Source organism: Caretta caretta, chromosome 4, assembly GCF_965140235.1.
Source record: "Caretta caretta isolate rCarCar2 chromosome 4, rCarCar1.hap1, whole genome shotgun sequence".
NCBI lineage: Eukaryota > Metazoa > Chordata > Testudines > Cheloniidae > Caretta > Caretta caretta.
The window spans coordinates 130,572,317-130,590,733 of record NC_134209.1 but is presented as its reverse complement, the minus strand read 5'-3'; the positions used below and the strand labels follow the sequence as shown (position 1 = coordinate 130,590,733).

At 40.8% G+C, this 18,417-nt stretch overlaps 1 protein-coding gene across 16 annotated transcripts in view; it reads left to right on the top strand.

Annotated features, from left to right (window-relative positions):
- Positions 1–18,417, top strand: part of ABLIM2 (actin binding LIM protein family member 2) — a 214,829-nt gene that overhangs the window by 68,081 nt on the left and 128,331 nt on the right. For 15 of the 16 annotated variants that reach the window (XM_048848971.2, XM_075128053.1, XM_048848965.2 and 12 more), the window contains 2 exons: positions 6,487–6,670; positions 17,984–18,099. In XM_048848971.2, coding sequence (XP_048704928.1) covers positions 6,487–6,670; positions 17,984–18,099 — 300 coding nt within the window. Of the gene's footprint in view, positions 1–6,486; positions 6,671–17,696; positions 17,717–17,983; positions 18,100–18,417 lie in introns of those variants that run through there. The other variant, XM_048848977.2, reaches the window with a different exon arrangement.

The window sequence follows — 18,417 nt, the reverse complement described above, 5'->3', positions numbered from 1 at the left end:
GGATCTACACTGGAAAAAATATACCCTACAGTTGCGAATCTCAGAATCTGAGTCAATTGTCTCAGGCTTGCGGGCTTGTGTTACGGGGCTAAAAATAGCAGGGTAGAATTTACTACTCAGGCTGGATGCTGGCCTCTGAGACCTTCCTCCATCACCAGCTTTCAGAGCCTAATTTAACTCGAGGAGGAACATCTACATTACTACGTTTAGCCCCATAGTGTGAGCCTGAGACAGTTGACCTGGACTCTAAGACTCACTGCCAAAGTGGGGGTTTGGTAGTGAGTCACTTCAAAATGAAAAGTCCAAGATTGTTTTTTGAGCTGGCTGGTTTGTAAAAAAACAGAGAGGAATAGCGAGAGGAATGGATATCTGTTATAATCCCCAACCAGTCCCTCGTTGCCGACCCCACAATTTGCCCGCCTGGTTTTGACCTGCCCTGTCGCCAATGGTCCCTGTCGAACAGGTTCCGGACCTGGCAAGCTCTCTGTGCAGCCAACCAGTATCGCTGGGGCCTTCGTGACAGCCCTTTGTGCAGCTGCGGTGCAACACAGCCGATGACGTACATTGTCAAGGAATGCCTGCTAACTAGGGTCTGCGGTGGCCTAGAAGAACTGCATCACACCAATGAAGATGCCATCGCTTGGCTAGACAACTATGCACACGAAAAATAAATGTAAAAAAAAACTATAATGAGAAATGTTGCTATGTTTTTACCAACATTTGACAAGCATTGACCGGTGGTTGACGTTTTTTGAAAATACATATTCATATTTTGACCAGTGCTAATAGGTTTCTTGTTGGAGGTCATTTTATCTGAAGTTAAAAGATCCTGTGGTACCATGGAAGTTTTACTAGACTTGGAGCTGAAGTACTGTGTATAAATAGCTCGTAAATGACAAGATACCAGAATTAATGTTTCCATTCACTAGGAGGTGAAGAATCTTCGTGTGGTTGACAATATATTCCTTAGAGAACCCCCCGGTCATTAAATTATTTTTAATTTTTCTTCTACATTTATCGTCTTCTCTAATTAGTCTCCTCTGTTGTTTGGGGACATAAAGAACATTCTGCAACTTCTCAAATGTCTTGATCAAATATCACTTATCATATAGCTATTCTAGCTGGCGCTTTGTTAAAGGGGGCATACACTTCACCTAGAGTCTGCTGGATTGAATTTTAAGAACACCTGCTGCATAAATTTGTGTGATTAATAAAATGCAAAGGGGAGGGTGGGGCTTGCAGTGTAACTATATGTGGGAAAGGACTATCTGCTTGAAAGCAGAATCCAAACATCTTATTCTTTGAAATTCACAAATGGATTAGTTTAATTTTAAGAGGTAAAGTTTCTGTTTTGATAGGGTTTTTCTTATAACTTCCTTAGTTTCCTGTTAAATGTGCATCAAAAGGTGTATAGCAAAACTACGGTTGCTTAATTTAGTCTTCTAAACTTCTACACACTTCATAAAATGAGAAGCATACACATCTCTCCTTAATCTTTCACTGTCTAGCTTTTAGCTTATGTTACATCTTCTTGGTCCATGATGGAGGTTTGAACCTTCATTATAGTAAATTAAACACATATAGAACAGTGGGTGGGATTTTCAAAAGAACTCAGACTTGGCCCAACTCTTCTCCCATTGGAATCAATGGTGTAAAACTCACTGACTTTGTGGGAAGTAGAATCATAGAATCATAGAATATCAGGGTTGGAAGGGACCTCAGGAGGTCATCTAGTCCAACTCCCTGTTCAAAGCAGGACCAATCCCCAACTAAATCATCCCAGCCGGGGCTTTGTCAAGCCTGACCTTAAAAATATCTAAGGAAGGAGATTCCACTACCTTCCTAGGTAAAGCATTCCAGTGTTTCACCACCCTCCTAGTGAAAAAGTTTTTCCTAATATCCAACCTAAACCTCCCCCACTGCAACTTGAGACCATTACTCCTTGTTCTGTCATTAGCTACCACTGAGAACAGGCTAGAGCCATCCTCTTTGGAACCCCCTTTCAGGTAGTTGAAAGCAGCTATCAAATCCCCCCTCATTCTTTTCTTCCGCAGACTAAACAATCCCAGTTCCCTCAGCCTCTCCTCATAACTCATGTGTTCCAGTCCCCTAATCATTTTTGTTGCCCTCCACTGGACGTTTTCCAGTTTTTCCACATCCTTCTTGTAGTGTGGGGCCCAAAACTGGACACAGTACTCCAGATGAGGCCTCACCAGTGTTGAATAGAGGGGAACGATCACGTCCCTCGATCTGCTGGCAATGCCCCTACGTATACATCCCAAAATGCCATTGGCCTTCTTGGCAACAAGGGCACACTGTTGACTCATATCCAGCTTCTCGTCCACTGTAACCCTTAGGTCCTTTTCTGCAGAACTGCTGCCTAGCCATTCGGTCCCTAGTCTGTAGCGGTGCATGGGATTCTTCCGTCCTAAGTGCAGGACTCTGCACTTGTCCTTGTTGAACCTCATCAGATTTCTTTTGGCCCAATCCTCTAATTTGTCTAGGTCCCTCTGTATCCTATCCCTACCCTCCAGCGTATCTACCTCTCCTCCCAGTTTAGTGTCATCTGCAAACTTGCTGAGGGTGCAATCCACAGCATCCTCCAGATCATTTATGAAGATATTGAACAAAACCGGCCCCAGAACCGACCCTTGGGGCACTCCACTTGATACTAGCTGCCAGCTAGACATGCAGCCATTGATCACTACCCGTTGAGCCTGACAATCTAGCCAACTTTCTATTCACCTTATAGTCCATTCATCCAGCCCATACTTCTTTAACTTGCTAGCAAGAATACTGTGGGAGACCATGTCAAAAGCTTTGCTAAAGTCAAGGAACAACACATCCACTGCTTTCCCCTCATCTACAGAGCCAGTTATCTCGTCATAGAAGGCAATTAGATTAGTCAGGCATGACTTGCCTTTGGTGAATCCATGCTGACTGTTCCTGATCACTTTCCTCTCCTCTAAGTGCTTCAGAATTGAAGTAGTTAGGATAGTGGTGAGTTCTTTTAAATATCACACCCATTATTGCTAAGTAATGATAAGAGTTGGGTGGAAATGCACAAATTCAAAGACATTAAAATTTCTTGCTGATCTAAGATAAGCTTTAAATACACAGGGCCAAATTTAGCCCTCAGTTAGATGTGTGCAATCCCACTGAAATTAGGTCCCTTGGTTCAGATGAATCATTCAAGTTCTGCTTTTGAGAGTTAGATTTTCCAATCAGCTAAGGCCACTTTAGATTCTGTTGAATGCTTGTGAGTTGCTACCTGCTCTAATCTTACTTGTCATGTCTGTTCCATGTTGTACTGTAATATTTGAGCGGTTGTATTGTGATCCTCTGTGATTGTGTAAATTGCCATGCAGAAGAGGGATATTAGTGTGAAGAGCTGTTCTTCTACAGAAATTGGTACACCCCTTCTGAAGGAGGAGACCCATCAATGCCAGAGATAGCCAATTCTGTTTATATACAGCTTAACTCCCTGCCTACATCAGGTTTCTCCTCCCAGCCATATCCCTATAGCTTGGGGCAGAGTGTGATTGGGTCTATGGGGAAGGGGCGTGATAGAGTGAAGAAAGAAGGCGATGAGAGAACTGCTCAACAAAAGCCACCACCTTTCAGTAGATCCATTATTTGCCACTGTTTTCTGGGAATCATTGACACAATGGACCATCTGTCATGTCAGTGTATAGTTAGAGCGAGTCTTTAGTTTGCAGATCTTTTACTGTGTTGTAACTGGGTACACAAAACTTCTTTCATGAAAAATTAATCTGTGGAATGGTATATGACTGCAATATTTCCTTTCTAAAGGCTAAAACCATCATTAGATTACAGAACTGTAAAATTCAATACCTGGATGCACAACACTTTGTTTTTAAATTCTTTTTAGCTCCTTTGTAAATTACAAATTGCCATTGTTTGTTTTGGTTTTAAAGCAAGAAAGCAATCCTGAATGGAGGCCAGATTTTTATATTTTTTCCCCAGTGGGCTATTGCAGCAGCCTAGAATAGTCAGCGTGCAATGTGCTCTGACTACATGCTCTCCCCGCTTCCCTTCCAATATACCCAGTGTGCTGCATGGGAGGGGCTTGTGTAGGGCTATAACACTGTCCTTGAGCCACTGGGAAATCCTCTTTGTTCTGGGGGAAATTTTGCAGTGCCCTTCAATGGAGCCGGCCTACAAGGTACACAGGAAACACACAAATCAGCTCTTCTTTTACACTAGGGCACCTGAGTCTTAGACTCTTTGTGAATTTCACAAGACCTTCCTCAACCACTAAGATAAGGTATTGAAGGAAGAGTAGCAGCCGTGTTAGTCTGTATCCACAAAAAGAAAAGGAGTACTTGTAGCACCATAAATAACAAATTTATTTGAGCATAAGCTTTCGTGAGCTACAGCTCACTTCATCTTCTAGCAATTTTAAAATGTAACATTAGCGTCATTAATTTAAAAAAGTCCAGAATGGCAGTTCCTATTCACACCTTTAAATCCGTATTTGATTTATGCTTCTGTCACGCTACTGTATACATAACAGAAAGCTGATGTGTAGCTAGCCATGCACTATTGCTCAAAAAATATGTTCAGGAGTCATATATACTTCTGAATGAACTTAAAAGTTAGAATGAGGATTTCATTGTTGACCTTAAGTGAGACAAAGAACAAGGCTAATGTAAATCAATCAATATACTGTAAATGCTGACTTAAAAATTAAGCCACACTGGATAGCTCTGCTGTTAATATTACATGCACACAACTCAGTGAAGTTTATGAACATCACCTGCACTTTCCTTCTGTGGGCTGTGTGACTGGTAGCATTGCCTGGGTGACACACTTACCTCTTCCATCCTTCTTACATCTTGAATTTCAGCCTAATTTGACCTTGAATATTGTAGGTTATTGCAGGTACTGCTCCTAAAAGTAGTTCTTCCAGAAGAGGCATCAGAGCACGTGACAACAAGGATGCTGCGGTGACTCAAGATAGGTCTGACAGTCCTCCTAGCATAAGAACCAATTTGAACATCTCCCCTTTCTCTCAACCAAATCCAAGCCTTTTTGAAAGTTCAGAGCAGATATTCCTCTCTTCCTGTGATTTCAAGCAGACAGCTTTTGGTTCTCTCCTTCCCCTCCTCGCCTGTAACCTCAAAACATGATCCTGGCTCCGTCCCTGTTTGTACTGATGAACTGGAGGGAGCTCCTGAGGTTGCACATGCTCTTTGTTAGCAGGGCCAGCCTTAGGCTTTGCGAAGGAGAATCTCAGCTTGTTTTGTTTTTTAAAAATGCCAGTCTCTAATCCTTTTCCCATGCAGTCGTAGCCATGAAAGGTTAACTGATTGCTAGAGTTGCAAAAAACAATCGCCTGGGCTCCACTTCTGCCGCAGGCGGTTTGGGGAAGGCTGGCCCTAAAGATCCCTCTCACGCACACGCTTTGTATGTAGTGTGTATCAGTTACATTGAGAATGCCTTCCCAAGACGTCATCTTGCTCACTCTCCCCAATGTCCTTACACCATGCTTGTACACAGGAACACAGGAATTGCCGTACCATAGCAGACCAGTCGTCTATCCAGGTTGCTGTTCTGTCTCCGTCATTTGCCAGTACTGGATGCCTCATAGGAATCCTGTAATGGGCAGTTATGGAATAAACAATAGGAAAAGTTTCTAATCTCTGTAAATTACTGACTGGTTTTTGCTTTGGAGAATGAGGGTTTAAATCCCTTCCTTTTGTAAATCTTGTTGACGGCAATGGTGGGTGTTGCATGTGGTGGTCAAGGGGCATCTCCTAACAGCATCCCAAAGTAGCCCCTCATCTAGAGGCTTATCTCTCTGCACTCAGGCCATGTTTATGCTACAAAATTATGTTGACCTAATTTATGTCTGCATACAGCCACTGCAGTTATTAAAGCACTTTTTTTGTGTGGGCACAGTTGGCTCCTTGTATTGGCGGTGCGTGTCCTCACCAGGAGTGCTTGCATCAGTTGTATTGTCAGTGTGGGGCATTGTGGGATGTCTCCTGAAAGTCAGTAACAGTTGATGTAAAAGTGCAGTGCCTACCATGACTCAACACCGCTCGGGGAGGTGCTGATACCAAATGGGCGTAGAGAGGCATTTATGTCAGCAGGAGCCAAATTTAAGCGAAGACACTTCCACAGGTAGGTCAACACAAGGCAGCTTACATCGACCTAAACCTGGAGTGTAGACCAGGCCTCAGGCTCTCTGCTGTGATGTTAGTTTTTCTATATGGAATAAAACAAGCTTATTTAATGTAGATCACAGATGAAAACCATAAGCGTAGCAACCTTCTGACTCATTGGTGTCTTGTGTTCAGGAGCCCCAAATATTAAGATGCCTGTGCTTGAAGATCTGCTCTCTCTCTCTCTCTATATATATATATATAAATGTGCTGATCGTGAATGAAGATTCATCTTATTATAGATACAGTTCCACTCTTTCAGTCCTCTAAATCTTTTCCATTTCTCTCCATGTAGCTTGTGGATGTGACCTGGCTCAAGGAGGATTTTTTGTGAGACAGGGAGACTACATCTGTACTTTGGACTATCAAAGACTCTATGGCACACGGTGCATCAGCTGTGATGAATTCATTGAGGGGGAAGTGGTTTCAGCACTGGGGAAAACCTACCACCCAGCCTGTTTTGTGTGTGCTCTTTGCAGGTATGTGTTCCAAATAAAAAAAATTATTTTTAGACTATAAAAAAGTATATTTTGAAAGAGACAAAAGCCAGGAATCCACGGGGAGGCTCATAAGCAAAACATCTTCCATAGGCCATCAAGGAGGTGCCCCTCTTATTCATTTGGTTCTACCATTCTGCCCCCGTTACATTTATGGGGTTTTGAACTGAAATAGTTCAGCTTTTCTACGCCATCTACTAGTGCTACTTAATAATTACTTAATTAATTATTGCAGCGACACTTTTAGAAGTGTTTACTAATTCCATGTGCCACAGTGTATCCAACTTTGAGATATCTTATTCCCAATTTGCTGAGGTACTTGGGATCTGCAGCTGCTGTTGTAGTCAGACCTCTTTTCCCCAGACACGACTGCTGCCTGACCTCTCTGGTGTCCACTGGACTGCCCTAGAATGTCACTCTGCTGCAGACACAGTTAACAGACTGTGAAAATCAATACATTAAAACGTTTTTACGAAAGCAGATGAATACTCTCAGAAAATATGGAAATCAAAAATACACAGTGAAGTCTTGATCCTGCATACATTTAAACATGGGAGTAACGTTAAAAACGTGGGGTTCATATACCTGTGAGCAGAGAACAAGCACTGGTCTGTGTACCACCATAACCTCCAAAATAGATGTTCAGTTGAACTTAAGTAGCCAAAAGGCCTAGTGCTGGCCCTCTTCGCAGTAGTGAGTTTTACTCATGAGTTCCATTGAGTTCAATGAGACTATCCACATGCATGTATTTGCAGGATCGGGACCTAACCCTGTAACTGAAGTTTTTTGTGGGCGGTGCTAGAGTAAGACTGATACTGAATTGTAGCTTGATTCCCTTTTGTGCAAATAACTAGATACCTATATATCAATGGTTTAAGACTTTAGTGAGAACTTGTAAGAAATACCGTTTTATAATAACAATTCAAAGTAAATGGAAATACAGTATTATTCTTTACAACTAATTATGAACATTTACTGATAAGATAAGAACAGAGAAAGCCTTATGAAGAGAAAAAACAGAGAAAACCAGAACAAAAACAGGCAATAATATCAATCCAGATATAACTGAGCGGACAGATTAAAGCAAAGTCACTTTTAAAACCCTTCTTCCATTGAATCCTGTCTCTTTAGATTTATCTCATTTATCCCAAACCATATTCTCTTTGGAGACTGTAAATAAAAAGGACAAAAGGGAAAAAGAAAAAGAACATCAGAAAAACTTAGAAAGAAACAATTTGTATCTCCAGTCTATTATTAGTAACATAAATAAGTTCAAAGGGTGGATGGAGGATATCACACATTTGCCCTGAGCCTTCTCAGTCTACACATACATTAATGGCTCCATCTATAAACAAACCTACTAGATACCAAATTTCTGGTGCCTTTCTTCTTGGCACCAGTGTTATTCAGACCCAGAGTCAATTAAGAAAAGAAGAAAAATTCCTTGAGATTATTTTCTCATCAAGTAGGATTGACTCCTGAATTAGGATTTTGTTAGGTTTTATAATTGAAACCTAAATTATTTACCAAGCTGTACTTAGCCCTTTATTGCGGTCTGGATATTTACGGTTCCAGCTGAAACAATTCCCTGAAAGTTCAGAATAAGCTTCTACAATGAGTAAACTACTTAACTTCTTGCTCCCTAACAAAGCAAACTGAACCACAGCACTGAGAAAACCATAAATATAATCTGCTACATAGATTACTATTAAATGCAGACATTCAAAAGTGGAATTGCTCTTTAAAACTTCAGATCTCTACACGACAGTACTTCACCCAAATAAATTCTGTCAACCTCCCTGCTCAGTTCTTTATCTAGCATACCAAATGGTTGGATTAAAAAGGAGTCAAGGCAAAACGTTTATTTGGCTGAGCCTCCCAACTGCTATTGTCTCAACAACAGCGCAAGCTTGCTATAGTCTTCCCCTAGGATGGCACTTCACCTCATGTTGCCTCCATCCAATTCAGCCCTCCAAGTTGCAAGCAGGAATCAATTAGCCTTCACAGGCAAGGTTCTAGCATCTGCTTATCAAGTCGGTCAACAGAAGAACCCTGTCGTCCTGTTACATTAGAAATACCAGGCCAGATCCTCAGCTGGTGTAAATCAACATAGCTCCATATGGCCCAGTCTTTGCAAACCAGGCATGCTTTATACTTCCTGTAAGAAAGAGTGTCTTTATCAAAACACCATGAGACTTTCTTCATCAATATTTGATTTTGTACTAAAGCTCAGTGAAAGTAATATGAAGTAGGCAATAAGTATAGTATATTCAAATAAAGATGGGTTTTGGTGTAAAAGAAAATGGCTGGAAATAGAATAATTTTTCAACAAGTTGATTCAGGGCCAGGATTTTAAAGTCATCTTTACCTTCAGAAAATCAGATCTCTTTTTAGAAGTCTGATTTTGAGGGCACGCTGCACTCCTTCAAGATGTGTTCAGCACATTCCAGGATTAGTCATCAAATAAACAGCTTTATAATCTGTGCTCTCTGTAACTGCTAAAGTGACACATTATATTGTTTTAATTGTTAATACGTTGAATAGCAAGCCAATGATTTTTGAACCAGCACTTCTAATAGTGGCACTTCCAACAGTGTTTTCTCAGCTTCAGAAAAGACAAGATTATAATAGCAAGCAGTGGGATGTGGAAGCATTTCACTCAAATATTTCTCTCAAATAGTAAAAGCAGGTAGTAAACCAAAGCAGATGTAGTAAATCAGAGCAAGGAAAACAAAAAGCAACGGACAAAAAATTTGGTTATATGCTTTTTCTGGCCCTGTTGACAATGCTGCTATTGGAATATCTTGTCACTGGATGTCCCAGAACAGGGGCTGGATTATCTGTTGCTCCCCACTTTTGTGTTGATAAGCCTTGGCTTCTCTATAAAGCAGGCATGTCAGTAAACTAAGTCTTTCATGAGGTATCCAACTGGGATTAGTATGTCACTACCATGGAGTGCTGGTACTTCAGTGAGTAGAATAAAATGAAGTAACAGACATTGTATATGTGAAAAGTGAGAATTAAAAATAGTGCAGTAGGTAATACGTTGGCATGTTAGGGCTTTGAGGACATTTAAAGGTTGTAGATTTGGGTCCTTCCAGGCTCAGGTTTTTTACTTGGTCCTTCCATAATGCAGGGGACTAGGATTGATGACTTCTCAAGGTCTCTTCCAGCCCTGCATTTCTTGGTTCTATGAAAAACAGTATAATGGAATTAATGTCTTGCATCCTTGTTTCCTTCTATCTTGCTCTGACCACATGGCTCTTAATTACACAAATGCAGGTTCTAAATTGCATATTTTCTCTGACTGCAAAAAGTGATGGCTTATGCTATTGCTATAGCCCAGTCCAACTATTCCCTGCTGATGTTATTGCCTATAACTAGGAATGAATGGAAGAGTAAGAGAATAAATTCAAACATTTGCAGAACAACTGATTCCACTGAATTCCAATGGTGTCTGAGCAGCTTTATTTTTATGGCTGCTCTGATAAATATATCTGGCTCCAATCAGTAGCTCTCAATTCACTTTACAATCTTTTAAGGTATTTATCCTCTCAACCACCCATGTGAGGTTGGGAAGTACTGTTATCCCGATTTTACAGGTGGGGAACTGAGGCACAGGGAGGCTAAGTAAATTTTTCAAGATTGCACAAGAAGTCTGTGGCGGAGCAGCGAATAGAACCCAAGTCCTAAGCTAGTGCCCTAACCATTGGCCCATCCTTCTTTCCATTAGAAGGGGCTGTAGGCCACTGAAGCTCCCAAAGACATTTCCCCTGAGGGGAGGAGGCAGGGCATCAAGCTGTTAACAGTCCATAGTAAAAGCTATGTCATCTGTGCCACTAGAGGTTGAGATTTAGTGAAGCCGTTCAAAAGATTGCTGTGGGGCAGGGCTGTGAGACAGAGCATTGAGAGAGGGGGAGGGGATCCCAAAGACTTATCTCAACCTCTGCCCCTAGAAAAGAAAGACAAAAACACTACCTGTGATGATCTGTATTCTCTCTGTGAAGACTATATGTATATAGTCACACTTCCTCCATAAATACTAGTAACTAAAGTCGTGGAAGACAATGCTTTCTGTGGAGAGAAAAGAAGCAGTTAACTTGCCCTTAATTGGAGGATAAACTATGGTGCAGAGACCCAGGTACAAAGACAAACAATTCCATGTATGGTTTATAGGACTCTGAATTCTGAGTCTTCACATCTCATCAAAGATTAGGAAGCCCCTCTGTAGGTGTATAATAACAACAGAAATGGAACAAAGCCACTGTGGAAATGAATAGAGCCAATGTTCGAGATGGGCCAGATGTGCAGTCACTCATTAATCATTGTTATTAGTGCCAATCCAAATGTAAAGCAAAAAAGAGGTTTCCTTTGTAAATTAAGTAAAGAATGGCCTCCCTGAATTAAGCTGTTAGACTAATACTACCTTCTCCGCCTTCAAATTTCTCCTCAAGACCCACTTTTACTTCTAATACCTACAAGAAATTAACCAACTCACCATGAGTAGGCAGAGGGGCAGTTAGACATACACAATTAGGCAACAGTGCACCTTGTAGAATGGAGTCGCTTGTTTTTGTTCATAGAAAATGAGTGAACCAACCTGGGGCAGGGGAGTTGGCATGGGCCTTGTTTATAATGTTCTGCTGTTTCTAGGAAAAGCCAATTCTTTTTTTATGGGAGCAGGAGACCATGGGAGGTTTGAGGTCAAAACTGAAGCTATCCGGAGCATAAAACGTGCTCATCGTGCCAAAATCATACTGAATTGTAAAAGGGCTTAGCTCCCATTTAGGAAGCTCCCAGCTGCTGAACACTTTTACAGATCTGGCTTCTTAATTTGGGTGTCTGCATAGAAGCTGTTGGATGCACTCTTGGAAAATCTGGCCATTAGTTTTTGTATGGGCATTGCCCATATTTCTTACAGAAATAAAGATTTTTCTGGAGTTCAGGAAGCAAAGGACTTGTGTATTTGGTGTGTGTAGTGAAACACCCAGATATTTAATTAGTTTCCCTATAAACTACTTACGTGATGCATGCTAAGAAATAAATATTATTGTTTGCTGTGCCTCTTGGGGAGAAGCAAACATCTTGACAGTCTCTGTCACTTGCATAAACTGTGTACCCCTAGGTACTCTGGCTAAATATGCCCAGCCACAACTGGCTTGATGGCTTAGGGGTCAGCTTCAGTGCCGGACACTAGCGGTGCCCTGCCAATGGGGGAACTATGACTCCTTTAATTCTGAGGTCAGACTATATGATCACGTTGGTCCTTTCTGACTTTATAATCTATGAATATCTGGATACCTGGTGCATTCTGTGTCAGGCAGTCTTCTCTGCGTTCTCATAGTTCCTTTCAATCAGCCTGTCTAGGATTTAATAAAGTACAGAGGCCTGTAGCAAGCAATGTTTGCCTCATTCGTTCCCAGTATTCAATACCCTGGGCCAAATTCTGCCCTGACTAACATCCTGTGCAACAGCTTTCATGTCTGTGTGGTTGTACAAGGCATAAATCAGCACAGGATTTGATCCCTGGAGTCTTACTTACTATTAAGCCTCCATCAGAAATGTACATTGAGCAGTGCTTGAGTTTGTGTTGAGGGGGAAAATAGAATAATCTATGAAGTTGGTTTAAAACCAAAATCCATTGGTAAGGAAAGTGACAGTGATAAAATATGCTAATAAAAGACACTACAAGTCACCTCAGAGTGTTGCATGGACCGAATCAAGAATCATTAGCTTAAAAATATATTTAACCCCTTGCCCCACCGTGAAATCACACTGAATGCTTAAGTGCGAATAACTAATGAAATCCTGTAGCCAAAGGCATTTGGTAGGTAAGAGTTTGTGTGGAACTGTCAAGAAACAGCATATCTGCATTTGTGCATAACCTACAGTTCTGTACATGTTGTGGACTTTAAGCTAAAGAGCTCAAAAAACTAAAACGTTGCTAACTGACCTTTATCTCTTTCTCATGAACTATCATGCTTGCTGGCTTGTAAATCCATGAGCCTAGTTGCTTGTGAAAGAGAAAAGATAGTCAGGTATTAAAGGGATACTGTCAAAGATGGTAGATATCAAATTTGGGCTCCAATTCAGCAAGGTACGTAAGCAAATGCCAAAGTTTAAGCAAGTGAGTTTTGTCCCATTGAAGGCAAGAGCCTTACTGAATCAGGGCCTTGCTGCCCACCTTTTGCCCTTTATATCTGCAAACTCCTTTTTATGTCTTCTCTCAACTTTCAAACAATTTTGAAGGCTTTTTTTTTTTTTTGACGGAAAGAAAATGGCCTTCTGTATCTTTGTCAAAGTCCTACAGAGCTTCGTTGTTTCCTGCTTTTCAACCCCACCCTTGAAGTCCCGTTGCTTGTCCACCATCCTTCGGCTCTGAAGAAATGAATGAAACTTCTTTTGGAGATTGTCCTCACCCCTCTTTAAAGGAAGCCTGCTGTCATTAGTTACTGCACTTTAGAAAGTTTATAAATATTTACTAAATTAGAAAAAAAAATATATATATATATGGAGTGTTTCTTTGTAGGAATTTTTCAAACCAATTTATTTATTATACATGCCTGCTACTACCTCCATAACTGTAACTGGTGCTGATGCCACTCAGAGAGACCTGCCATTTTACTGAAACTCCCAAGCAGAAAGTTCAGTTAGATGATTTAACTTTGTTTATGGTGTGAAATCATGATCTCCTTAAGTCAATGGCAAAGCTCCCATTGTCTCCAATGGGGCCATGATTTTGCTCCGAAAATGTAGCTGTTCATATGAATGCAAGAATAAGACAGAAGATTTTTTGTGTAATTGTAAAATGGGTTCTGTTATCTTTGTTTGTAAGGGTGGGGGGTTAATTTGGAGCAGATTACCAAGGACTGTAATAAATTCTCCTTCATACAGAGTCTATAAATCAAGCTTGGATGTCTTCCTAAACAATATGGTCTATCTCAGCTAGAAGTTAGTGAGTTTGATGCAGAAAATGCTGGGCGAAATTCTTTGATCTTCGTTTTACAGGAAATTTCATTAGAAGATCAACGTGCTGACTTCTGGCCTTAATGTCTGCTATTTTATTAAAATAATAAAATTATACAGTGGATTTCACATTTACAATGGTACTGCAGCTCAGTATTTGAATTAAACTAAGGTACATCATTTTACAATTAAGATGGCACCTTTTTTGTAATTAGTCATTCCTTTGCATTATATGTAAAACATGGAGATGTGGTTAGTGATTTCTCTTCCTATTAGATGCACTGTTTTCAATATTTTCTTATTATTTCATATTGGTATTGCAGCACGTCCTAGGAACCCCAGCTAAGATCATAGCCCCACTGTGTTATACATACTATACAAACACATAGTAAGAAACATTCTCTGCCCCCCAAGAAGGTTTTTTATACTACTCTGGGAGCAAACCAATCTGTCTACTGTACTTAGCAAGGAGTGTATATAAAGCCTTTATATGGAAAAAAATCTCTCAGAGAGCCTTTTATATTCTGTTTCATAATTTGTAAAAAAAATTGGGGTGGTGGTGAATATAATACAGAATTTTCTTAATTATATTTCAGTGAAATACACCCCTCAGATGGAATTCACCACTGGGCAGAAGGTATGCATTATGCCGATGCACCACTTAATACCCACTAAAGTTATATTTTGATGTTTCATTTGGGATTTAGTGGTACATAAGCCTTCTATGAGGTGAATTTCACCCTGATAGAAATGTGTTATAAGCCCTCTTCATCATTCCCTGCAGTATAAAGTGATTTTCCCAGCTCTTCCTTCCCAAACCTCTCTAGTTTCTGTGCACAAGCAATATCTAACAAAGGTAGCCTTTTAGTTGACAGGTTTCAGAGTAGCAGCCGTGTTAGTCTGTATTCGCAAAAAGAAAAGGAGTACTTGTGGCACCTTAGAGACTAACAAATTTATTAGAGCATAAGCTTTCGTGAGCTACAGCTCACTTCATCGGATGTATAGAATGGAACATATAGTAAGATAGATATAGATATATACATACAGATAAGGTGGAAATTACCATACAAACTGTAAGAGGCTAATTAATTAAGATGAGCTATTATCAGCAGGAGAAAAAAAACTTTTGTAGGGATAATCAAGATGGCCCATTTAGACAGTTGACAAGAAGGTGTGAGGATACTTAACATAGGGAAATAGATTCAATATGTGTAATGACCCAGCCACTCCCAGTCTCTGTTCAAACCCAAATTAATGGTATCTAGTTTGCATATTAATTCAAGCTCAGCAATTTCTCGTTGGAGTCTCTTTTTGAAGCTTTTCTGTTGCAAAATTGCCACCCTTAAATCTTTTACTGAGTGGCCACAGAAGTTGAAGTTTCAGAGTAGCTGTGTTAGTCTGTATTCGCAAAAAGAAAAGGAGGACTTGTGGCACCTTAGAGACTAACCAATTTATTTGAGCATAAGCTTTCTTTCGTGAGCTGCAGCTCCTACCGGTGGACATCAGGAATCAAGGAATCATAACATTCAAAAACCGGTAGGAGAACACTTCAACCTCTGTGGCCACTCAGTAAAAGATTTAAGGGTGGCAATTTTGCAACAGAAAAACTTCAAAAACAGACTCCAAGGAGAAACTGCTGAGCTTGAATTAATATGCAAACTAGATATCATTAACTTGGGTTTGAATAGAGACTGGGAGTGGCTGGGTCATTACACATATTGAATCTACTTCCTTAAGATAGGTTTCAGAGGAACAGCCGTGTTAGTCTGTATTCGCAAAAAGAAAAGGAGTACTTGTGGCACCTTAGAGACTAACCAATTTATTTGAGCATGAGCTTTCGTGAGCTACAGCTCACTTCATCAGATGCATACCGTGGAATGCACTCCATGGTATGCATCTGATGAAGTGAGCTGTAGCTCACGAAAGCTCATGCTCAAATAAATTGGTTAGTCTCTAAGGTGCCACAAGTACTCCTTTTCTTTTTCCTTAAGATAAGTATCCTCACACCTTCTTGTCAACTGTCTGAATGGGCCATCTTGATTACCACTACAAAAGTTTTTTTTCTCCTGCTGATAATAGCTCATCTTAACTAATTAGCCTCTCACAGTTTGTAACTTCCAAGGTATCTGTATGTGTGTGTGTGTATAATATGTTCCATTCTGTGCATCTGGTGAAGTGAGCTTTAGCTCACGAAAGCTTATGCTCTAATAAATTTGCTTTTAGTTGAGAAGATGTTAATAGGTGGAACCATTTAATTAAATGTAAAGAGAGCTCTAGTTCAATGGAAAAGAAACTTTATGCACTTGCATCCGGTTCTTTAATTGTGGTATATTTCCTCCAAGGAGTATTTGCAAGCATTTGATTTCTGAATAAATTGATTCAGTGGAGAGCTTCGATATGATCAGAGCTGGTCAGGATTACATTTTTCAAAAGTTTTTTTCAAAAAGAAAACTCATAGCTTTCTTCAACATTTTAACAGCCTGGTGTAGTCTCTGCAAAAGCAATTACACTTGTATATATTCATTAAAAACAAATGATTCTAGCTCTCCCTCAATTCCAAGACTGATATTGGTGGTTATCAGTCACCAGTCACCGCGTTTCCAGCCTACTGACCGCTATTCCTACCTGCATGCCTCCAGCTTTCACCCTGACCACACCACACGATCCATCGTCTACAGCCAAGCTCTGCGATACAACCGCATTTGCACCAACCCCTCAGACAGAGACAAACACCTACAAGATCTCTGTCAAGCTTTCTTACAACTACAATACCCACCTGCAGAAGTAAAGAAACAGATTGATAGAGCCAGAAGAGTTCCCAGAAGTTACCTACTACAGGACAGGCCTAACAAAGAAAATAACAGAACGCCACTAGCGGTCACCTTCAGCCCCCAACTAAAACCCCTCCAACGCATTATTAAGGATCTACAACCTATCCTAAAGGATGACCCAACACTCTCACAAGTCTTGGGAGACAGGCCAGTCCTTGCCTACAGACAGCCCCGCAACCTGAAGCAAATACTCACCAACAACCACATACCACACAACAGAACCACTAACCCAGGAACTTATCCTTGCAACAAAGCCCGTTGCCAATTGTGCCCACATATCTATTCAGGGGACACCATCACAGGGCCTAATAACATCAGCCACACTATCAGAGGCTCGTTCACCTGCACATCCACCAATGTGATATATGCCATCATATGCCAGCAATGCCCCTCTGCCATGTACATTGGTCAAACTGGACAGTCTCTACGTAAAAGAATAAATGGACACAAATCAGATGTCAAGAATTATAACATTCATAAACCAGTCGGAGAACACTTCAATCTCTCTGGTCACGCAATCACAGACATGAAGGTCGCTATCTTAAAACAAAAAAACTTCAAATCCAGACTCCAGCGAGAAACTGCTGAATTGGAATTCATTTGCAAATTGGATACTATTAATTTAGGCTTAAATAGAGACTGGGAGTGGCTAAGTCATTATGCAAGGTAGCCTGTTTCCTCTTGTTGTTTCCTACCCCCCCCCAGATGTTCTGGTTTAACTTGGATTTAAACTTGGAGAGTGGTCAGTTTAGATGAGCTATTACCAGCAGGAGAGTGAGTTTGTGTGTGTATGGGGGTGGGGGGGATGTGAGAAAACCTGGATTTGTGCAGGAAATAGCCCGACTTGATTATGTAAAGAGTTGTCACTTTGGATGGGCTATCACCAGCAGGAGAGTGAATTTGTGTGGGGGGGAGGAGGGTGAGAAAACCTGGATTTGTGCTGGAAATGGCCCACCTGATGATCACTTTAGATAAGCTATTACCAGCAGGACAGTGGGGTGGGAGGAGGTATTGTTTCATATTCTCTGTGTATATATAAAGTCTGCTGCAGTTTCCACGGTATGCATCCGATGAAGTGAGCTGTAGCTCACGAAAGCTCATGCTCAAATAAATTGGTTAGTCTCTAAGGTGCCACAAGTACTCCTTTTCTTTTTGCGAATACAGACTAACACGGCTGTTACTCTGAAACCTGGACTTTGCCTTGGCTTTTGAGTATTTTCTCCTGTCTTGGGTAAGTTTTCTCTGCGTAGCTTTAGCTTATGCATCGAAGTTGCCAGTTTGCTACTTACCTTTGATATTTTAGCCTCCCGGTGATGATGATTGGATGTGTGAACGAAAAGTATGTGTGAATGAAAAGTATTGGATACGTGAATGAAAAGACACACACAGCTCCCTCCCCACCAAAAAATGATTGGTTCCTGTAAGGAAAGTGATGTCTGACCTCAGTAAGGGAAGTGAGGATTTTCTGTTTGTCATGTTTTCATTTTTCCTGCTGCAGGCTGCCTTTTCCTCCTGGGGACCGGGTGACTTTCAATGGGAAAGAGTGTGTCTGCCAGAAGTGTTCACTGCCCCCTGCTGGCAGCAATAGCACTTTCCTCGTCCAGGCCCTGCGAAGTAAGTAGTTCTTTTTAGAAACAATCTATTTGTCGTTTAGTGAATAAAGCCATGTGGCTGTACGATTCCCTTAACTTACAGCCTGTAAGGAGTTACAGGTAGGAACCTGCCCTGGGAAGGAGCTATAAAAGCAAAAGGGAATCTACCATACTGGTGGATACCTAGGGGAAAGGGCTTATTGTATCCCCTCCCAACTAGCTGGAAGCTGGGAAACCTCTTTTGGTTGTTACCAGTGACCTTTGTTACTTTGATCCTGTCTTAAAATCTTTATCTTACTAAAGTTGACTTGGAGGAAAGAGAATTGAACTGAACTAAAGT